The sequence below is a fragment of the Trichosurus vulpecula genome, chromosome 7 (assembly GCF_011100635.1).
Source record: "Trichosurus vulpecula isolate mTriVul1 chromosome 7, mTriVul1.pri, whole genome shotgun sequence".
In the NCBI taxonomy this organism is placed as follows: Eukaryota; Metazoa; Chordata; class Mammalia; order Diprotodontia; family Phalangeridae; genus Trichosurus; species Trichosurus vulpecula.
Genome location: NC_050579.1, coordinates 191,038,253 through 191,056,474, shown reverse-complemented (window position 1 = coordinate 191,056,474; position 18,222 = coordinate 191,038,253). Strand labels below are relative to the sequence as shown.

Below are 18,222 nucleotides of genomic sequence, written 5' to 3'. Positions count from 1 at the left end.
TAGCTCTCCTCTATGGAACTTCCCTACCACCACCCTTTGGGTCCTCCAGGTTTGTTCTAGAACCTCGGTGTTATCCTAGACTCTTCCTCGTCACGTACGTAGATGCCAAAAAATCCATTTCTACCTCTACAACATGTCTAGCAAACAACACCTCCCTCGTCACGTGTCCGCCATCTTCCCCGAGACCCCCTTCAGCTCCTTTGGAGTGTGGTCATGGCCTCCCAATATCTCCTTGCCTCAAGTATCCCCCTCCCCCCAACCCATCCTTTACAGAGCTGCCCACGTGGTGCCCTTTTCCCTTTTGTTCTTTCTCAGTCTGGTTCCAACCTATCTTTTCAGCCCCCTTAATACCTTGGGCCTTGTCACCTCCGTGCCCCCAGCCAGACTGGCCCTGGCCCACGCCTGGAATGCACTGTCCTCATCACTGAGAGAACCCCTCACTTCCTTCAGCACAGATCCAGGACCCTCTTCTATATGAAGCCTAAACTGTTGCTCCCAAATGCTGGTGCGCACACTCTCCAGACACCTTGTACTTACTCTGTATATATGCCGTTGATGCTAAAATTTAGAGAAGGCACGCAAGGCTTGTTTTTCTTTTCATCTTTTGTTTTTCCAAAATCTAGCACATAATAGGTGCTTGGTAAATGCTTGTGGATTGAATTCTTTGTTGGTGACGCGGTGTGTAGCCTACTGGCAACCGCTATATTTTCCTGCAATGCCCTCTTTAGAGACTCTTTAGAAACTTTAGAGTACTCCCTCAATCATCAGAAAAAATTTTGGGGGTTTTTGGTTTGTTTTTAAGACGAGCTTTTGTTTCAGGGAAAAGCTTGGGACCGTTAAATTTCTCAAAGGTAATCCAGTCCCTTTCTCCTCTTCCCATTCAGTTCTGGTCCAGGTCATTGTCTGTCCTCAGTGTCTGTCCAAGATAAAATAGGTCATCTCTATGGGTTGTCTGTTTACCTGTAACCCATGAAACAAAGATGCTGTGGTTATGCAAAAACATACAATGAATGTCGCCCTTTCTGTTTTGCCATTTTAGTGAGTGTTGGTTGCCATGGAGACTCAGGATGGGAAGTAACCATGGCAACCAAACATATTTTTTACCCGGAGATAACAGAGCCCTACACTTTTGAACATGGAGTTAGAGGAGGATGATGGAAAGAAGGATTTAAAGGAGTTGTCTTGGCTGAAACAAAGGAAGGGGAAGAGGTGGAAAAGAGGGTTAGACTGAGGTGTAGCCTGCCCCCTCTCACCCTTCTCTCAAATCCCCAGACATTTACAGATTTCTGTTAAGCCAGTGGCTATCAGAATTGAGGGACTGTGCCAAAACTGCTTAGAGATAATTGAGCTGGGCACTGATACAAGAGAAGCTACCGAAGGCCCATCCAAGCCAAGCATCTGACACCTTTTTTTTTTCCCCTTTCCCCCATTCTCGAGGGCAGGGACTCTCTCACTTTTCTGTTGGAATCCCCAGCACTTAGCATAAGGGTTTGCACATAGTAAGTGCTTAATAAATGCTTTGTTCATTCATCCGTGGTCTAGTGAATCCCCCAAATTATCATCATCCCCATTTTGCAGACCAAGAAACTGATCCTCAGAATATATTGAAATACTAGTAAAAGTGAGGACTCTGCATTTCCATCTAGAGATTCGGTGTTCTTGCAACTACACCCACCCCCACGTCTAGTGGGGTGCATTGCTTTAGTAAACGTTTCTTGAGTACTTGGTTTGGTATAATGCTACCCAACTCATAACTGATAGAGTGGGGGCGAGACCCGTGTAGCCCCTACCTTTAGCAGTTGGGGGACCCAGTCTGCCTTTTGTTTCTATATGGGAGAAAAAGCTGTAGTGCTATGTGAGATCTGCGCTGTGTGGCCACGCCCCCAACCCCCCACCAGAGTGAAGCTGGGGGCGGAGCGGGTGGGCGACAGCAAGGGGGGCTGCGTCTGCAAGGGGGGCTGCGGCGTCTGCAGAGGCGGTGGTGTCTGCAGAGGCGGTGGTGTCTGCAGAGGCAGAGGCGGCTGCGGTGGCAGAGGTGGCAGAGGCAGCTGCGGTGGCAGAGGCGGCGGCGGTGGATCATTTGCGGTGGCGTAGACAGACCCGTGGCTCGGATAGCCCGCACTCGGTGTAGTCTGTAGGGCGGTAAGAGGCGCGCGGTGAGAGGTGGCGCGACGCCCAGGGTAGAAACTGGGGGCTGGGGCAGGAGCGATAGTAAGAGGGAGGGGGGAAGGGCAGGCTGGGCATCTGTAAGAAGCGGGTAATGCCCGGTGGGGTAACCGCGGGGTAGCCTCGGGTGACTGGTAGCCCCGCGATCTGGCGCAGACCCACCCGGGCAGCCTCCTCCGGGGCTAGGTGCCCCTATAGTGGGTGCCCGGCAATTGCAGAATAAAACGTTGGCCGCGCTGTTTTTTGTCGGTTTTGCCCCCCTCGCAGGCTCTTTTGAACATGACGGCGCCTTCGGTCACCGAATGTCTGGAGCTCCAGCTGCTGGAGATAGAGATGTTGTATTCCATGTTTCCGAACAAAGGAGAAGTGCGTCTCGAGGATCCGAATGCCCTGAGACGAGTCAAGTCCTACCTGAAAAATCCGAGTGGGCCCCTGCCCCCCAGGATTGGGTTTGTAGTTATGGTCTATACGGACTATCCGGTAAGTCCTCCGGATTGCCGAGTGTTCTCTGTTGATTTCTTGATAATTCATTACCTGCAACCAATAGTAACGTATTACTGCCGATGCTTCTCATGATTCTCACTAACCCAAATTTTGCCTTTTTTGGTTTTTAAAAGTCTATGTTATGTCTAATGACATTACACAAGCTAAGATTTTAGCTCGTGCTTCAGTGAAACACAGGTAGTACAATGATTTTTTTAAATGTGTATTTTTGAAAAGGATTTCCAAGGCTAGAGACACACCTCTTTTTATTAAAAGTAGATTTTTATTGATGTTTCCTGTTTCTTACATGACCATAGCATCCCACGGTATCCCTTCCCCTGCACCTACAGCAATTTTTCGAGAGGAAAAAAAAATCAGCATAACTGACCTATACATTGAAAAAGCCCACATAGGTTAGGGGCATCTCATATTTCTGTACGGGTACATCAACTTTACCTCATAGTTAGTATGTATATTGTTTTCTTGGCTCTTCTTACTTCACTCTGCATCAATTCATACAGATCTTTCCATGCCTCTTTGTATTCATCACACAAATCGTGTCTCACAGTACAGTAATGTGATGAATTACATTCATGTACCATTATTTAGCCATTCCCCTATTGATAGGCATCTTTCTTTTCAATTCTTATCACAAAAAGTGCTCCTATAAATATTTGGAAGTAATGGGGGACTTTTTTCATATCATTGGTTTCCTTGGGGTAAAAGCTCAAGAATGGAATCTTAGGTTCAAAGTGACATTTTAGTCACTTTATTTGCATAATTCCAAATTGTTTTCCAAAATGATTCTACCATTTCAGAGCTCCATCAGCCATGTATTAGTGTGTCTATCTTTCCACAACCCCTCCATAAATTTTTGTCATTTTTGCCAATTTACAGGAAGTGCAATAAAACCTCAGGTTTGTTTGATTTATTTTTCTCTTGTTATTAGTGATCTGGAGCATTTTTTTATGTGGTTGTGAATACAATTTTTCTTTTGAGGTCTATTCGTAACCTTGGACAATTTGTCTATTGGAAAATACCTATTAATCATATATGTGTATGTGTATATTATATATGTGTGTATATATTTATATGTGTGTATATTATATATTTTTAAAATTATATCTTGGATACCAAACCCTTGTTAAAGAAATTTGATATAAAGATTTTTTTTCCCATTTGACTACTTCCCTTCTTATCATAGATGCATTAATATTGTCTGCACAAGATATTCAGTTTCAAGTTTCCCTCTTCTGTTGTAAATAAATTATTATATCCATTTCTTTTAATTGAATCTTTTTTTTTAAGGGGTTTCTGTTCTTACTGGCTGTCTTCCCCTCACCTCTGATTCTCCCTTCCTCCCTCCCTTTCAGCTAATCCTGTTCCTTAGGGTTTTTTCCCCCTTGTTTTAAAATTTTTATTATATATTTATTTTTAATATTCTTTAAAATTTTTTTTAGTTCTACATTCTCTCCTTCTCTCCTGACTCTCCTTCAGCCATTGAGAAATCAAGAAATGTGATATCAGTTATACATGTGAAATCATGCAAAACATATTTCCACATTAGCCATGTTGCAAAAAAAACAAGAAAAATGAAGAAAGTAAGAAAATTATACTTCAATTTACACACAAAGTTCACATTTCTCTCTCCGGAGAGAAATAGCATTTTTTACCACGAGCCCTTTGTAATTGTCTTGGATCATTAAAATTGATAAGAGTAGCTAAATCTTTCACAGCTGAGCATGATTACAATAGTGCCATTTCAGTATACCATAGTCTCCAAATTCACTTTGCATAGGTCTTCCCAGGTTTTTCTGAAACCACCTCCCTCATCATTTCTTGTAGCACAGTAGTATTCCATCACAATCATGTACCACAGCTTGTTCAGCCATTCCCCAATTGATGGCCATCCCTACAATTTCCAATTCTTTGCCACCACAAAAAGGGTTGCTGTAAATATTTTCATACACATAGGCCCTTTTTCTTTTCTTTTGATCTCTGGGGGATACAGACTTAGTATTGTAGTGGTATGGCTGGGTCAAAAGGTATAATGCGGGGCAGGTAAGTGGCACGGTGAGTAGAGCACCAGCCCTGGAATCAGGAGGACCTGAGTTCAAATCCAGCCTCAGACACGACACACTTACTAGCTGTGTGACTTTGGGCAAGTCACTTAACCCTAATTGCCCTATGGTGCACAATTTGATACACCTTTGGGCATAGTTTCAAACTGTTCTCCAGAACAGTTGGACCAGTTCTCAATGTTACCAACAGTGCGTTGGTGTACCTATTTTTCCACATAGCCTCTAGCATTTGTCATTTCCTTATCTGACAGGTGAGCCAATCTGATTGGTATGAGGTGATATGTATCAGACTTGTTTTAATTTGCATTTCTGTGATCAATAGTGATATAGAGCATTTTTTCATGTGACTACTGATAGCTTTGATTTCTTCTGAAACCTGACTGTTCATATCCTTTGACCATTTATCAGTTGGGGAATGGCTCTTATTTTTATAGATTTGACTAAGTTCCCCATATATTTTAGAAACAAGGCCTTAATCTGAGAAACCTGTTCCAAAATTTTTTGATACTACTTAATTGTCTATAATGCCTTTTAGCAAAATGTAGTTTCCTGGCTTATATTTTTTAATTAGGTCTTTTTTTTTTGCATTTGTTCTGTCTGAGATCGTGATTGCTACCACTGTCTTATTTTATTTCAGCTGAAACATAATAGATCCTTCTCCAGCCCCTTATTTTAACTCTGTGTGTGTCTCTCTGTTTCAAGTGTGTCTCTTATATAGAACATATTGTTGGATTCTGGTTTCTAATCCATTCTGCTATCTGCTTCCGTTTTGTGGGTGAGTTCATCCCATTCACATTCACAGTTATGATTGCTAACTGTGTATTTCTCTCCATCCTATTTCCTTCTGTTTATCCTTCTCTCTTCCTTTTTTACCCTTCTCTCCTCAAAAGTCTGTTTTGCTTCTGAACACTGCTTCCCTTAATCCCTTCCCTTGTAATATTCCCTTCCCCATTTCACTTAGCCCTTTCCCCTCCTACTTCCCTGATGGGTAAGATAAATTTCTGTACCCAGCTGAGTGTGTATATGTATTCTACCCTTTTTGCACCAGTTCAGATGACAGTGAGATTCAAGTATTGCCCACTCCCACCCCCTTTACCCCTCCACTGTAAAAATTCTCCCTTGCATGCTCTTCTATATGTTATAATTTTCCTCGTTATTCCTCTCCCTTCTCCTAGTGTATCCCTCTTTCTCACCCATCCGTTTCTTTTTGAGATCATCCCAGAATAATTGACTAATACCTGTGCCCCCTCTCTATGTAGACCCTTCTAACTGCCCTAATAATGATAAAGTTATTGGGAGTAATATGTATTATCTTCCCATATAGGAATGTAAATAGTCTAACCTTATTGAGTCCCTTATGATTTCTTTTTCATCTTTGCCTTTTTATGTTTTTCTTGAGTTTTGTGTTTGAATGTCACATTTTCTATTCAGCTGTGGTCTTTTCATCAGGAATGCTTGAAAGTTCTCTGTTTCATTAAATATCCATTTTTTCCCATGAAGGATTATACTCTGTTTTTCTGGGTATAATCTTAGCTCCTTTGCCTTCTGGAATATCCTATTCCAAGCCTTCTGCTCCTTTAAGCTGCTAAATCTTGTGTGATCCCGATTGTGGCTCCATAATATTTGGACAATTTCCTTCAAGCAACCTGCAATACTTCCTCTTTGACCTGGGAGCTCAGAAATTTGGTCATAATATTCCTGGGAGTTTTCATTTTGGGATTTCTTTCAGGGGGTGGTTAGTAGATTCTTTCCATTTCTATTTTACCCTGTGGTTCTAGATATCAGGGCAATTTTCTTTTATAATTTCTTGAAATATGATGTCTAGATTCTTTTTTTATCATGTCTCAAGTAATTCTTAAATTATCTCTCCTCAATCTATTTTCTAGGTCAGTTTTCCAATAAGATATTTTATATATTCTTCTATTTTTTCATTCTCTTTATTTTGTTTTATTGTTTTTTGATGTCTCATGGAGTCATTAGCTTCCACTTGCCCAATTTTAATTTTTAAGAAATTATTTTCTTCATTGATTTTTTGTACCTCTTTTTCCATTTGGCTAATTCTACTTGAGTAGTTTTTCTTCTTCCATGAATTTTTGTTCTTCTTTCACCAAGCTTTTAATTCTCTTTTCATAATTTTCTTGCTTCATTTTTATTTTTTCCCCACTTTTTCCTCTTCCACTCTTACCTCTTTTTTTAAACTCTTTCAAGAATTCTTGTTGAGCTTCTGTCAAATTAGCATTTTTCTTTAAGACTTTTTTTGTAGCTTTTTTCATGTTATTGTCTTCTTTTGAATTTGTGTCTTGGTCTTCCCTTCCACCATAGTAGCTTTTTACGTTCAAGTTCTTTTTTGTTGTTCTTTGCTCATTTTTTATCCTGTTTATTTATTGTCTTTGGAGAGGCACCATCCCAAGCTTCAGGCTTTTTCGTGGTGCTATTTTTAGAGGTAGTTCTGGGGGTCTTCACATTTTCTGTGCTTCCAGGGTGGTGGGATCCAGGAACAGGCATGGTCACTCTCTTCCTGGTCTGCCCTCTGGTCCTTAGCCAAGAACAGCCCCTGCCTTAACTGCAAGTGCTAGACTCCTCTTGGCTCTGGATTTATGACCAAGTCCCCTGCTATGCTGTAGCTGCAAATACTAGTATTCCTCTCTGCCTTGGAACTACAACCAGGGTCCCTGCTCCCTTGCAACAGAGTACAAGGGTTCTTCTCCGCCCTGGAACTATGAGGTCTCTGCCTTTGCTCTGTTATCTTGGCTTCGCCCTCTGCTGTTCCTTAGTTCTTAAATTTCATTTTTTGGTGCCTCTTTCCAAAAGGGAATTCTCTCACTGTCTTCATTATCCATCTTCCCTTTCTGTTCACTCTGGAAGCCATATTTCTCCGTATGTTGATGTTTTCTCTATTGATTTTTTTTAATGTTTAAGGTTTTTGAGTTTTCTCCTTTCTGAACTCTTTGATACCTTCAGTTCCCCCCCCCCTTGTTTTCCTTATTACTGACTTCCTGACTCCCTCCCCTCTGATTGTGATTTCCTTCAGGGCTGGATCTCAAAGCAGTTCAGCCTCTTCCAACACTGCAGAATTCACTTCTACCTTATAACTTCCCCCAGAACACACATTGAAGTGTAGGAGTAGGAAACTAAGAAAAGTTTGCAAACACAGAGAACGTAGATGTAAATATCTTTTAAAAAGCAATAATGAAAGGGAGTATAACAAACAAGACTTAGAAAATCTAAGTATTCAAATTATTCTAATTAAAATAAAGCTTAAAGATGCAATATTTTGCATGTTCTAAAGAGTATGTAGTCCTAGACTTTGTTCTCAGTGAGATAATAAGGTGCCCTCCATCTCTATCCTGCTTTTATATGTTCAAGAGTTTTAAGTCCATTCATGGGGGTGGTTCCTCTTCTAATGAACATTGAAGCACCTCTGTTGTAATAATAATTTACATGTATTTAGATAACATTCTAAGGTTGGCAGGGTACTTTCCTCACAACAACATTTTTTGAGGTAGATAGTACAGATCTTCCTTATTGGTGGGCTTTGAAAGTTGCTAGAATAAAAAAAAATCCATTTACCCTCTAGCCATCTTGGTGCTGAACTTTTTCAAGGCTGGCCCTTGGATAATAGGTACTCTGTACTTCTTTACCTGGACCACAGTCAAAGACTTTTTAGCTGAGTAGGACTACTCTACACTGCATTGACAGTAGCTTTCATGAACATAGGATTATCTCTACACCATGATGAAGCATGGTTACTAAAAAGAAGAAATATTTTTATGAGCATAAACTTTTGATGGAGTTTTATGTGTCTTCTGAAGGGTGGCTTTGACATTTGAATCTCAACTGCTTGAGGACAGAGACTATCTTGTTTTCGATCTTTCTATCTCCAGTACCTTAACAAAGTACCTTTTACCTGGTGCTTTATATGTGCCAGAGATAGGGTTGAATCCAAGTCTTTGAGACTTCACAGCTACCCTGCTATCCAGTATGTTATACTGTCATTAAATGTACCTATCATGACAGTAATGATAGTTAACATTGAGATAGCACTTTAAGGTTTGCAAAGTACTTTGCCTATTTTAGAGCTTTTATGAAAAAGGAATAGCCATTATTCATGAGTTGTGTTTTTGATTTCAACTTTTAGGGGGATGTTGAATTGCAGGTTGCCTTTCCTCACAACTACCCAAATGCCAAACTGCAGCTCTTTGGGCGGTCCTATTCCCTGGACAGAAAACAGCAGCTGCAGCTCAATCAAGATCTCACTGCTTACATCACAACCTTCGACGCTGGTGAGCTGTGCGTATGTGCAGCGGTTCAGTGGCTGCGGGACAATAGTGGACCCTATTTCCGAAGGAGCAAGCTCTTTACCGAACCTGTTGTGAAGGTGAAGCCGGTGAAGATCACATTCCAACGAATGTGGATCTACAGCCACCAGATATGTCGTCCAGAACTGCGAAAGAGGATTTGGGAATGTGCAAAACGACTAAATCTGACTGGATTTTTTCTGACAGGGAAGCCAGGTATAATTTGTGTGGAGGGCGAAAAATCGCCATGTGAGGAATTCTGGCACACAATCAGGTATCCCAACTGGAAGCATATTTCCTGCAAGCATGCAGAAAGTGTGCAGACAGAAACTAATGGGGATGAGCTGCGCCTCTTTAAGACCTTTGAGGAATTGCAGTTTGAGAGCCATGGTAATTTCAGGCATGATTACCACATGGATCTGGGCAAGTTCCTGGAATTCCTCAAACAGCATCAGAGTGAACATATTTTCCAGATGTTGTTTGGCATTGAAAGCAAAAGTTCAGACCACTAGAAATTTGTTCACAGAGCAGCATTTGCAGTTTCTCAAGTTATTCTTTCCACTAAGAATAAAAACTTGAGCTTAAATGGAATTCATTTTGTGTGTTAGCTGCTGCAGTATAGAAGCAAGTTTTTTTTGGCTTTTTCATCCTTTTTTTTTTTTTGGGTAGAAAAAGAGGTATGCGGTGCAGACCTGTTATTTTTATTAGGAAACTCTTAATGTGGAAAGTCCCTCCACTGATACAAGTCAACAGCTCATCCAGCATTTAATGTGAGAGGTTATGGAACTTGCCCATGATCAAAGAGCTAGAAGGTTGGAGAGGCAGAAGTGAACACTGGTCTTGCAGACTTCAAGGCCAGCCCTCTAACCACTAGATAGTGCTGCCTCTTAGAAATGGTACCCATCATTTAAAGGATTAGTGACTTTCTGCCACTTCATGCAATGCTAGTGCTAGGTTGCTTTGCTTCCTGAGTTCTGGGTCATTAGGCACCCTCTGTAGCCTAGTTTTCTGTTCTCTTTGTATCTGATGTAGCACCAAACACAGTCCATGCTAGACACAATGTAGATATGTAGTAATATATGTTTGTTGATTAGTGTGAACGCCATCAGGCACCCATGGAGACTCTAGGTCACTAAGACCATTGTAAATATTCAGTTTGGGATTGTTAACATCTCTAAGAAACCACAACCATCACAGGGAATCTACTGCGCTCTGACCAACTGCCAGGTAGGGAACTTTGAGGCAGGTAAAGTAGATCTGGGGTTCTTAAACTGTTTCAGGAGCCTTCTGGTTCATTCTAGATCCTGTAAAATACCTGAAAGCGAGAGCGAGACCACCCCATCTCATCTCTCCAGGGGGTGGACCAAGGGGCAACCCACAGCTGGCAGGAACCTACAGAAGGCTTAGTCTGAAGGCTGCTTCAGCACACAGGTAACATCAGGTACTCTTACTGGAATCCTGTGACTGTGAAGTTCTCCATCAAGGGAGATGCAAAATTAGTCACAGACTAGAAAGGGATAAAGACAAGCAGATAAACAGTAAATATATTTGAAGTACACCTGAGAAGTGCAAAACAAAGCATTTGGGGATTATGAAGAAGAAAGGGTCATTGTCTCATAACAGTGATCAGGAAGGCTGAACTAATGTCCTAGCTAAAGTAAGTTAAGATTGTGATGGCAAACAAGTGAAAGGAGCAGAAGTCTTTAAAAATAACAGCAAGTGTGGGATACGGGCAGATTCTGGCAGAATTTTATTAGTTCCCTGGACTGATTATCTTCTTAGTTTAGAACATGGTGCTAATGAGCAGCCCATTGTTGTGAGTCAAATTCTTAAGCAGGACAGTAAGCTTCCTACCTTGTTAACATGGCCATAAGCTGAAATTGTATCTTTGGCCAACTTCATCACAAAGATGTATCATTTGTGCAGCAGTAAATCTGTGTTAAATATTGTGGATGGCTTAGCCCAGCCTTATACCAGAACGGTGTAAGGAAAAAAACACTGAATTTTGAGTCAGAAGACCTGGTTTTGAATCCTGGGTTTGCTCCTTAATATTACGTTACCTTAAACAAGTCCTTTAACTTCCCTAAATTCGGTTTCCTCATCTATAAATTTATGTCAGTCTATACTAGAGGTTCTTAACCTTCTTTGTGTCATGGACCATTCCGGTAAAGCCTTCTCAGAATAAATTTTTTAATGAATAAAATATAATATATGGAACTATAAAGGAGATCAATTATATTGAAATAGTTATCAAAATATTTTTTGAAAACAAGTTCACAGATCCTTGGTTAAAGAACTTCTGAGTTAGTTGATCTAGCTCATCTAACTCTAAATCCTAAAGTCTTCTGACCATTTAGGAAGTGGGGGAGGGGGAGAGGGAATGCTTGTGTTAAAGTGTCGACATGTCTTTATACAAAAAGCTGTTCACTTTTTATTAATCTTTCAGAGAATCATTTTTCAGCTTTTTTTCTGTAAGTGAAAATATGTTGGTGTAATAAGTGAATTTTTTCATATAGTGTTCTTAAAATATCAGAAGTGTACTTATTACTCTCAAATGTTAAACGTAAATGTACTTGTTTTCTTGTCTTTTGAATGGGATAATATTTGCCATTTACCTACTTGAGATAAGGATTATTATTAGTAAAGAAAAAGTATTTTGTCTTCTCAATTTTCCTCGTACAATTTGTCTGGATCTCTCCTTCCTCCCCTTCCCTTTTGTAAATGTATTAGTGTATGTGTTATATCTTGCTTCGCCCTTCCCTCTGCTCCCTCAAAAATGTGACATCCCTGGTAACAGGGACTGCCATTTTTTATCTTTGTATCCCCAGTACAAGTGTATTTAGTAGTAGCTACGTAATAAATGTTGCATTGACTCAAAATCTACTCCTTTTGTTTATTTCTGTGTCTTTACTAGATTTCCTACATCTCAGTCTGAAAGTGAGCTAAATTCTAATTTTTGAAATCACAAGCACGAAAAATAAAGTGTGTTCTCCTTGTAGCAAAATTTCAGAGTTGGAAAGGCCTTCAGGCCATCCAGTCTAGCATATTTCTGAACAAGAACATCCATTATAACATCTCCCCTAAGTGGTCCTCCAGCCTTCACATGAAGACCTCCAGTGAGACGCAGCTCCCTACCTCCCAAAGCAGTCTGTTTCACTTTGGGATGGCATTAGTTGTTAGGAAGTTTTCTGCTTTTGTTAAACTTAAATCTGTTTCTTTCCAGTTTCCAGCTATTATTGCTCCTAGTTCTGTCCTCTGGGGCCAAGGAGAACAAGATTAGTCCCCTTATACATTGCCCTTCTCATAACTGAAAGCAGCTATAAGCTTCTCAAAGTCTTTTTTCAGGTTAAGCATCTCCAGGTAGTTCTACTAATTCTTTTGGGCATATTTTCCTACCCTAGAAGAGCATCTTTGCCCTTGTCATATAATATTTGGGAAATACTCTTTCACAAAAGGGCCCAAGAGAAACTACCCTCAGTGCAAGGCACTAAGGTGGGTCAGCACTGACTCAAGACCATAATTGATGAGCTTCCACCAATGTGTTTACTTGTACCAGCCAGCCAGAGGACATAGAGTGACAGAAAAGACATCTAATCAAATAGCATAGTAAGTGAAGTAACAGGAAAGCTATCCCACTATGTACATGTGGTGCCTGTGGAAGGCCCCGAACCTCAAATGGTGGTGTTCTCCACCCCCCTCCCCTCCAGATAACTACTTCAGGTTCAAGGTTCCTCTCTGGGTCTAGATCTACTGGACCATTGGTTAAGTACCCCTACCAACGTATTTACTTTTTTGTTAGAAAATGTGATTATTTTCCAAAAAAAGGCATTTATATGAAATTGCCATAGTAAGAAATGTAGTAATAAGACATTTCTTTACTTAAAACTTGGGCATACTCTCCCACCAATACACCATTTGTGAGAAAAGTAAACACAGCTAGAGAAGACTTGTGGAGAATTATACTTGCCGGGAACATGTTTGACCAAGACTTATTCATGGAGGGAAAAACAAACACCTCTGATGCTACAATAATAGTGTTACCATCATGCTCCTCTTTCGAGACCTATTCCCCATTGGTCTCTTAGTGTGGAATCCAATCAGGTGTGTGGAGTTAATTTCCAGCAGGAAGTTTAAGCTTGAGGATATGTTTCCCTATCTGCCCATGGATCCTAGCCACAGGGGTTTCTGGCATGGGCCTCTATACAGAAAGCTTATACTTTCTGCTGGAAATTAACTCCCTGGTCTCACTGCACTAAGATTGCCAAACTGCATCCATTCAGCATTGTGTCTTGCTCCTCCCTTTCCATGCCCATCAGTTTTTCTCAACCTCAAGATTCTTTTGATTTACCATGGAAGTTAATGAAAAGGGGAAGCCCTTTTAGGTGGAATAACTTGGAGGTGTTACTTTTGTTCTTTTTGCTTTATTTCAGTTTCCCACATTTATTATGTGATTGGCCTCAGACTTTTACAGACTTTGAATTATATCTTACAGATATGTACCATCCTTTCCCGCAAGTTGTGTCCCACCAGCAAAGGGAACACATGCGGAAAATACATGTGAGCAAGAACTAAACATCTAGGTCGTACACTTACAGGATGAGTGCTCAGGGAACATGTATAAAGAGGCCCATGCCAGAAACCCCTGTGGCTAGGATCCATGGATGGATAGGGAAACATATTTTCTGTACCAAGTGGAAGTCCTGATGTCTTCTGGTGAGGTCTCTGTTTACTGCTGCTTTCCACTAGATGTGTCATCTGTGTTAGGTACAATGTCTCTGTTGGCTATCTCTACTGCTGTCATGATCTCTGAGCTTCTCCTTGGTACCCTCTTCTGGGCTTTCATTCTTTGGGGATATCTGCTGGTTCTTCCCATCTAAAGTGGGGTAGGGTAAAGTGGGGGGAAGCTAACTTAGAATGAGAGGTCCTGCACTCAATCCTGTGTGTTCAGGTTTATACCTGTTTGACACCAGGCTACTAGACAAGTCACTTAACCTCCCTGGGCTTCAGTTTTCTTATCCATAAAATTAGGGTAGAACGTCAGACCAGATGGCCTTTGGGATCCCTTGCATCTCTGGCTCTATGATTCTGTGATCTTAATAAGGTGTGGTGACTAAAAAGCCTCTCCTTGATAAGGGGTAGGCTATTATTTTAGTCCATGCTGAGGTTATGGCCACCATACCTAGCTAAGAGCTCTAGCCAGAGTACCCCATCCTAAAATCGTGTGTTCTTTTGATGTCCAGTGTTTGGTGTTGATATGAAGTCTATTATCCCAAATAGATGTCTGATTCAGGCTTAGAAAATTATAACCCCTATTTTACCTCTGATGGGGACTCCCCCCGCGAAAAAAATTCATATCCAACCCCACAGGACTTGTATAGAGGATGGGGCCTCAAAGCCTAACCCACAGATAAGATTTTTCCCAAATTAGCATCAAAATCAATAAACAAGCATTGATTGAACAGTTATGTGCTAGGCTTTTTGACAGCAGGCAACAGGCATACAAATGTAAAGGTGAAGGTTCTCACTTTCAAGAGCTTCCTAATCCAGGAGAGCCAAGGAACACCATTTGATCTTGGTAGTAACAAGGTTGTAAGATTGTCAGTGTGAAAATGTACACTCCACAGCACCTGGCACAAAGTAAACAACAAATGTTTAATCATTTGTCATTTGCCCCCGCTGGTGAGGACAGCTTAGTCCCAAGGTGGATTCCTGCTCCTTGTGGGGAGGAGGAGACTGAAGTGCCATGTTGGCAAAATCCCCAAGCTAGATAGAACCTGGTATCCTGGTGGGTGGTTGCATGAGATGTGAAATAGGTTCTGGGCCATTTGGATGTTTAATGATTTGAAGTGAATTTTCCCCCATTCATCCACTAGTCGATACAGCTCATGAGTTTATGCTCCAGTAAATAATTTGCAGTCCCAGCATGGGTTACATTAGAATATCTGTAGATATACAACATAAAGTATTATGATTTGACGTGTTGCATAGTCACCATAATCATTTCAACCTCAAACACATATAGGTACCTAATTCATGTCATTAACATTAGAACTTTGTGCAAGAAGCATTAATAATAACAGCTAATATTTATATAGCACTTTGTAAATATCTCATTTGGTCTTCACAGCTACCCTGGGCAATAGGTACTGTTGTTATCTCTATTTTATAAATGAGGAAACTCAGGCAAATAGAAAGTGACTTGCCCATGGCTACACAGCATTAAAGGCTAAATTTGAACTCAAGACTTCCAAGTTCAGTGGTCTATCCAATTTACCACCTATCTGCTGAGAAAAGCAAATTGATTCTGATTCCATTTTGTAATTGATTCTATTCTGTATCACCTATATCTGTATAAGTCTGTATAACTACCTAAAGTCATATTCCTTTGTTTTTAAATTAAGTTCAGAAGTTGGGGACTTCCAGTGCCAAGATGGTGGAGTAAGGCAGGAACTCCTTGGAGCTCTTCTAAATTCCCCTACAAGCAACTTGGAAACCACCCCAGAACTGATTTAGGAGCAGGGAGGCAGCTTACCAGCTCAGTAGAAAGGTCTGTCTCACTGGGGTGGTATAATGCCAATTATGGCAGCACACCTAAGGACTGCTGCTGCGAATAATTTGAAGGGTCTAATCGCACAGTATGATGAACTCTCTATTTATTCAGAACTAAACATTATTCAGTAAACTAAAGCATAACAGTCAGAGCAACATAACAACTTTTCACTAAGGTGGCCACATAGTCTTAAACAAAACGTATCATTCAATATATCTTACAGCGTTCCTCAGAATACTCACAATATATCATTGCATCCCCAAAATACTTGTTTACACAAGCAGGGGGTCCCGGGCCAGCGTCTTCCCTAGCACAACATATCAACCTTAAGGAGTATCAGAAAATACAAACACCATCAACCTCTAGGTCACAGTAAGTTACAATCTCCTCAACCAATACAGAGTGTCCAAGTAAAGTCCTCTTTCATCTTAACTAAAGGTTGACTTCCAAGTCTCATCGCTCTTCCTCAGTGGTCCAACTGCTCCCAGCTCTTGCCTGCAGGCAGCTCTCTGCTCCTGCCTAACTGCAGGCTCTAGGGGCTCCTAGGAGGTCTCCCATCCAGTGCAAGCCAGCAGCAAGGCCCTGAGGCCCAGTGAAAGTCACCTTGAGACAGAGCAGGAACAGAGCCCAAATCTCACATAACAGTGCCAAGTCACAAAATAGGGAGAAAAAAAATGAACAAAAAACCAAAGAACTTGACTATAGAAAGTTACTGTGGTGACAAGGAAGATCAAGGCACAAGCTTAGAAGAGAACAACAGTGTCAAAATGGCTACATGTGAAGCCTAGAAGAAAAATGTAATTTAGTCTTAGGTCCAAAAAGAACTCCTAGTAGAGCTTTAAAAGATTTTTAAAAAGCAAATTAGAGAGGTAGAATAAAAATTGGGAAAAGAAATGAGAGTCATATCAGAGAATCATGAAAAAAAGAGTCAACAGCTTAGTAAAATAAACACTGAAAAGAAAAAAGATATACAAAAATCCACTCAAGAAAACAACTCCTTAAAAAGTAGAATTGGCCAAATACAAAGAAGATACAAAAGATCACTAAAGAAAATAATACCTTAAAAATTAGAATTGGGCAGTTGGAAGCTAATGACTCCACAAGACATCAAGATAAAATAACACAAAATCAAAATAACAAAAAATGGAAGAAAATGTGAAATTTCTCATTGGAAAAACAACTGATCTAGAAAATAGATGTAGGAGAGGAGAGATAATTTAAGAATTAGTGGACTACCTGAAAGCCATGATAAAAAAAAAAGCCTAGATGACATCTTTTAAGAAATTATAAAGGAAAATTGCCCTGATATCCTAGAAGAGGAGTGGAGAACCTATGGCCTTGAGGCCACATGTGGCCCTCTAGGTCCTCAAGTGCAGCCCTTTGACTGAATCCAAACTTCACAGAACAAATCCCCTTAATAAAAGGATTTGTTCTGTAAAACTTGGACTCAGTCAAAAGGCCATGCCCAAGGACCTAGAAGGCCACATGTGGCCCCAAGGCAAAATAGAAATTAAAAGAATCCACCAATCACCATCTGAAAAAAATCCCAAAATGAAAACTCCCAGGGATATTATAGCCAAATTCCAGAGTTCCCAGATCAAAGAGAAAATATTGCAAGCAGCCAGAAAGAAACAACTTAAATATTGTGGAGTTACAATCAGGATTACACAAGACTTAGCAGCGTCCACATTAAAGAACCAGAGGGCTTGGAATATGACATTACGGAGGTCAAAGGAGCTAGGATTACAACCAAGAATCACCTACTCAGCAAAACTGAATATAATTCCTTCAGGGGAAAAATGGCTATTTAGTGAAATAGAGAATTTTCAAGCATTCCTAATTAAAAGACCAGAGATGAATGAAAAATTTGATCTTCAAATACAAAACTCAATGGAAACATGAAAAAACGTTAAAAAAAAGAAACAAAAAAAGAAAACACAAGATTCAATGAGATTAAACTGTTTATATTGATATAAGAAGATAATATTTGTCACTCTTAAGAACTTTATTACTATAAGGGCAATTAAAAGGAGTATATATAGATGAGGATGCAAATATAAGGTGAATTGGATGGGATGATACCCAAAAATACAAAATAAAAGGTTGAGTAAGAAGATTGCAGTGGGAGACGAGGGAGAGGAGAGATGGAATAGCGTGAAAAAGGTGTGAAAGAGCTAGTGGAGGAGAAGATGGGGTAGAGGGAGGTGCGATGGCAGGCAAAACTTGATTCTTCCTCTCATCAGAATTGGCTCAAAGAGGGAATAACATATACGCTCAGTTGGATACAGAAATCTGTTTTACCCTATAGGGAAGTAAAATAGGATAGATAAGAGAAGGAGGGGACTGAAAAAAAGGGAGGGTAGAATGGAGGTGGTGACCAGAAGTAAAACACTTGTGAGGAAGGACAGGGTTGGGGGATAAGAGAGAGAGGGAGATAAACAAGCAAAAATTGTATGGAGGGAAATATACAGTAAGTAATCATAACTATAAAAGTTAATGGGATGAAATCACCCATAAAATGGAAGCAGATAGCATAATGATTTAAAAACAAGAATCCTACAATACATTGTTTACTAGAAACACATTTGAAGGAGAGAGATACACACATGGTAAAAGTAATGGGCTGGAGCAGAATCTCTTATGC

General features: G+C 40.4%; 1 protein-coding gene across 1 annotated transcript; it reads left to right on the top strand.

The window, feature by feature from the left end:
• Positions 1-1,950: 1,950 nt before the first annotated feature.
• RWDD2A (RWD domain containing 2A) lies at positions 1,951-11,911 on the top strand. The gene is made up of 3 exons (XM_036766051.1): positions 1,951-2,142; positions 2,434-2,646; positions 8,869-11,911. Exons 2-3 carry the CDS (start codon positions 2,446-2,448, stop codon positions 9,538-9,540), a joined length of 873 nt encoding a protein of 290 aa, XP_036621946.1. The 5' UTR covers positions 1,951-2,142; positions 2,434-2,445; the 3' UTR covers positions 9,541-11,911.
• The last annotated feature ends 6,311 nt before the right edge of the window (positions 11,912-18,222 follow it).